Source organism: Otolemur garnettii, unplaced genomic scaffold, assembly GCF_000181295.1.
Source record: "Otolemur garnettii isolate 467f Iridium unplaced genomic scaffold, OtoGar3 scaffold00099, whole genome shotgun sequence".
In the NCBI taxonomy this organism is placed as follows: domain Eukaryota; kingdom Metazoa; phylum Chordata; class Mammalia; order Primates; family Galagidae; genus Otolemur; species Otolemur garnettii.
This window is the reverse complement of record NW_003852494.1, coordinates 1,201,655-1,206,156: the sequence shown is the minus strand read 5'-3', so window position 1 is coordinate 1,206,156 and position 4,502 is coordinate 1,201,655. Positions and strand designations below refer to the sequence as shown.

The 4,502-nt window shown below is 36.9% G+C and overlaps 1 protein-coding gene across 1 annotated transcript in view; it reads right to left on the bottom strand.

Moving 5' to 3' along the window:
- Positions 1 to 4,502, bottom strand: part of PPTC7 (PTC7 protein phosphatase homolog) — a 50,031-nt gene that overhangs the window by 19,255 nt on the left and 26,274 nt on the right. Inside the window, exon 2 of the mRNA XM_012809054.1 lies at positions 2,877 to 3,056. Coding sequence (XP_012664508.1) covers positions 2,877 to 3,056 — 180 coding nt within the window. The remainder of the gene's footprint in view (positions 1 to 2,876; positions 3,057 to 4,502) is intronic.

The following is a 4,502-nucleotide window of genomic DNA, read 5'->3' as shown; positions in this document are numbered from 1 at the left end:
GTGTTCAGACGACTGACTCACACAGACACCAAATCTCTTACACTAAAATGGAAATATTTTTTATCATTCAGCCTCTTATTTTGTAAACTACTACTAAGGCTTTTATGCAGCAGAGAAAGGGATAACCTTATTAGGACTGACCCCTCAAATTCTTAAGATGTACTGGCTTCCTAAGATGTTCCACTTAAGGGTTTCTGAGGAAATCAATGTCAACAATTAGCCTGTGATGCCAAACCAGACCCAAAAGAAATGCAAATAAATAAGTAGTTACAGCTAACAAGCTTGCCCTTCATGCCAGGATTCCTTTGTAGACTTTTTGGCAAAAGAAAAAGATTACCTAATCTTATAATCATTATTTACAATTATACCTTAACTTCTAATATTTCCGTAAGCGTATTTTATTTACTAACATCTTTCAGTTACATGAGTGTTAATAGGAAGGGACATAGGGACAGGGAAAAAAACAGCAAAAAAACAAAGCTTTTAAAAAGTACAAAATCAGGATAGTTATATGTTTTATAACTGGTTGAATTAAAGATTGGGGGTCAGAGAAGGTAGCCCCCCTTGCTTCTCTGTCTAGGAGGCTCGAAGCCACACAACCAAGTCAACAAGAGGTGCTAGGAACAGAATCTAGAATGTTTCACTGTATCAGGCAATCTCCAAATCAAATATCCAAAACAGGGGATTAAGACAAAGCAGTATATACTGAAAATGCAAGGAAAGATTTTTCTGCAGTTAGAAGAAAAACAAGCTGGCTAATCGCAGCACAAACATAGAAGTCAGCAGTGATAAAAAGAACCCCTTCTTACAAAAGATTTAAATTGAAGGCAAATTCTACAACTGTGGCGATCTCTATTAAGACTGAACAGAGGCTGATTTTAAATGTAGATGGTATTGGAAAGGAGGCCTTCTAGTAACTACAAAGATGCTGGCAATTAGCAGAAACTTAATAATACCCTTTCTGGGAGCCTGTTTAGAAGGCTGGGTAAGATCTCCAGGAAACCATTTAATAAACAAATACAGAAGCCTGGCCAAAGGATGCTTCAACAGCATACCAAATAAGCAAACTCCAGGCATTTGGTTGTAAGTTTTTTAGTACAATATTTCACAAACTAATCAGCTGTCAGAAGTGTGAGGTAACTGTAACTTGAACTCATCACAGGTGATGAACTGAATCAACTGAATTCTACAGACAAGATCCTACCCTTCCTTATAACTTTTGGTTCTTCTTTCTTCATTTACCATATTTCAGAATCTCTAAGCAATGAAATTTTTCTTTTTTGAAAGAGTCTCATTTTGCCATCCTTGGTAGAGTGCCATGGCATCAGTTCACTGCAACCTCAAACTCTTGGGCTTAAGTGATTCTCTTGCTTCAGTCTCCCAAGTAGTTGGGACTACAGGCACCTGTGACAATGCCTGGCTATTTTTCAAGACAAAGGATTGCTCTGGCTCAGGCTGTCTTGAACCCATGAGCTCAGGCAATTCACCCACCTTGGCCTCCCAAGTGCTAGTAGGATTATAGGCATGAGCCACGGTACCTGGCCATAAACAATGCAGTTTTAACTTTTAATGTTTCTGAACTTGAAATACATGGAATCAGACTGTTAGAAAAGAAAATCTTTTCCATTTATAACATGTTGCTAAATGAACACTGCCTGTAGCTTTAAGTTATTCCTTTTCACCATAAGTTTTTGTCTACTGACAGACTTTTAGACTGTTCTCAGTTTTCTGCCAATTTTTTTGTTGTTGTTGTGTTGTTGCAGTTTGGCAGGGTTGGGTTTGAACCCACCACCCTCGGTATATGGGGCCCATGCGCTACTCACTGAGCCACAGGTGCCGCCCCTCTGCTATTTTTTTTTTTATTATTTCAGATTAATTGAGGGTACAAAGAATTAGGTTACAATGTTTACACTTGTTAGGCGAAGTCCCACTTGTAATTGTGTCCCTCCCCCAAGAGGTATGCCATACACTCTAACATTGTGCCCATTAAGTGGAGCACACTCACCACCCTCCCCTATTCTCCTCCCCTCTACCTTGAATTGATTTGAGTTTTTCTCTTATGTGTCTTAGATTGTCTACTTGCTTCATATTAGAATTAAGTACACTGGATTCTTGCTTCTACGTTCTTGTGATACTTTATGAAGAAGAATGTGTTCTAACTCCGTCCAAGTTCATACAAAAGATGTAAAGTCTCTATCTTTTTTAATGGCTGAATACATCTACCATAGCTTGTTAATCCATTCCTGGGTTGGTGGGCATTTTAGTTGTTTCAATATTTTGGCGATTATAAATTTAGCTGCAATATTTCTGCTATTATTGACAACGATGCTAGATCACTCTTGTACCTATCTCTTGGTTTATAGACATGCAAGACTTTCCCTAGTCTATAGTAAATGCCTAGAAGTGGGATTGTTGGGGCATACTATACGTTGATATTTAACTTTATCTAGTAATATCAAATTGTTTTCCAAAGTGGCTATATCTATTTACATTCCTTTCAAGTAGTATTAAGTACTCAAGCAGTACTAAGCCTTCTGGTTTATCCTACAGCATATCCACCAAACTCTCCTTAGTAGGAAGAGCCTCAGAAAAAAAGCTGGGCTGATAAATGATTGAATAATTTGCTTGGTTTTGTTTTTAGCTCCCACCTTGTCCCACTTTTTTTTTTTTTTTTTTTTTTAATGGGACAAGGTCTCATTATGTTACCTGAACTAGAGTGCGGTGGCATCATCATAGCTCACTGTGACCTCAAACTCCTGGGCTCAAGTGATCCTCCTGCTTCAGCCTCCTGAGTAGCTGGGATTATAGGCATAAGCCATCATGCCCAGCTTTAATAGGATTCTTTAAAGAGAAAAACACATATAATACCTACTTACCAAGCAAAGGTACTTTATTTTGCAGCAACTCACAGTAGCTTGTGGTAAGAATTCCAATGGGATTACTTGGTACGAACCGTCCTTCTTTTACTAAACGTTCACATGTTCGCATTAAAGTCCCTGAGAACTGAGATGGATCAACTCCATAGTCTCTCCATCCTCCTACACCATCTGCAACCCCTAAAAATAAAAATAATAATGATAATAATATTACATTTAAAGAACAGTCTTGACCAACTTCTCAGGAATTCCCAACCCTGTCTCCTAACAGTTAATTTCCACTATATGCTAGGACATACATTTATCCCAAAATTCATAATAAAAAGTGCTCAGGCTTAATATATTATATGCTAATATTCCTAGGTGAAATTCTCTACTTAGAATCTGGTCTTTCATATACTTTAGAGCTACCACAGGGTGGCATTGCCTACCAGCCAAGAGTTCAATTTCAGCTGAATTATCATCTTTGTATAAAAGTATGTGAGTTATTAATGCTTTGTTGTATTTATAAGAATGAAAATTGATTTTTTAAAAAAGTGCTGATGCTAGTGATAATACCAGTGAGTCAGAGTTGGCAATCATTAAGAACAGCAAAAGCAGCAATATTTTAATTCCAAACATTGTCAACAAGTGTAAAATGAAGAACAAAATTAAGAACACATTCTACCCCCTTTTCCTCCTAAGAGATAACCACTATCCTGAACAGACTGGTGCTATTTAACAATAGCTGTCACCACATATGACTATTGAATACTTCAAAAGGGGCTGGTCTAAACTGAAATGAGCTGTAAGTATAAATAAAACACACTGAATTTTGAAAATTTAGTACAAACAAAATAAGTAAAATTTCTCATTAATTTATATATTGATTACATAGAGAAATAATAGTATGGATATATTATGCCACATAATGAACTGAAGAGACCATATTACTAAAATTTATTTCACCTTTCTGTTTTATTCAATGTGAATACCAGGAAATTTTAAATTGCATATGAGGCTCAGATTCTATTTCTGTTGGATATCACTAGTATAGAGATTTTCACAGGGCCAGAGGTGCTGAGTTCACAGTCTGGTTAAGGCTTCTTAAGTCTCCTTTATCAAAAGGAAACTAGTGTTTAAAAAGGCCAATAAAACATCAAAGCCAACATCATACAATCTCCCATTTAAACTCCTTGCAAACTACTGAGCTATTATTTCAACATTAAAACAAATTTTTGTCTACTAAACGTGAAGAAATTGAGAGAAAATGTCAAACACATACATTATTCAGGCTTTAAATGGGCTTTCTGGAAGGATCTATAAGAAAGTTAACAATAGTTGCTTTGGAAATAAGGAGCTGAAAATGATCAATAAACAAAAGGGGAAATTTTGCTTTTACTTTATACTATTCTGTATTGTTTGAATTTGTCATGAGCATATTATATGATTTAAAAAAATAAGAATTTTATAATCTTTAAGACTTTCTGGCTCGGCACCTGTGGCTCAAGTGGCTAAGGCGCCAGCCACATACACCCAAGGTGGCAGGTTCAAATCCAGCCCGAACCCGCCAAACAACAATGATGGCTGCAACCAAAAAATAGCCTGGCATTGTGGCGGGCGCCTGTGGTCCCAGCTACTTGGGAG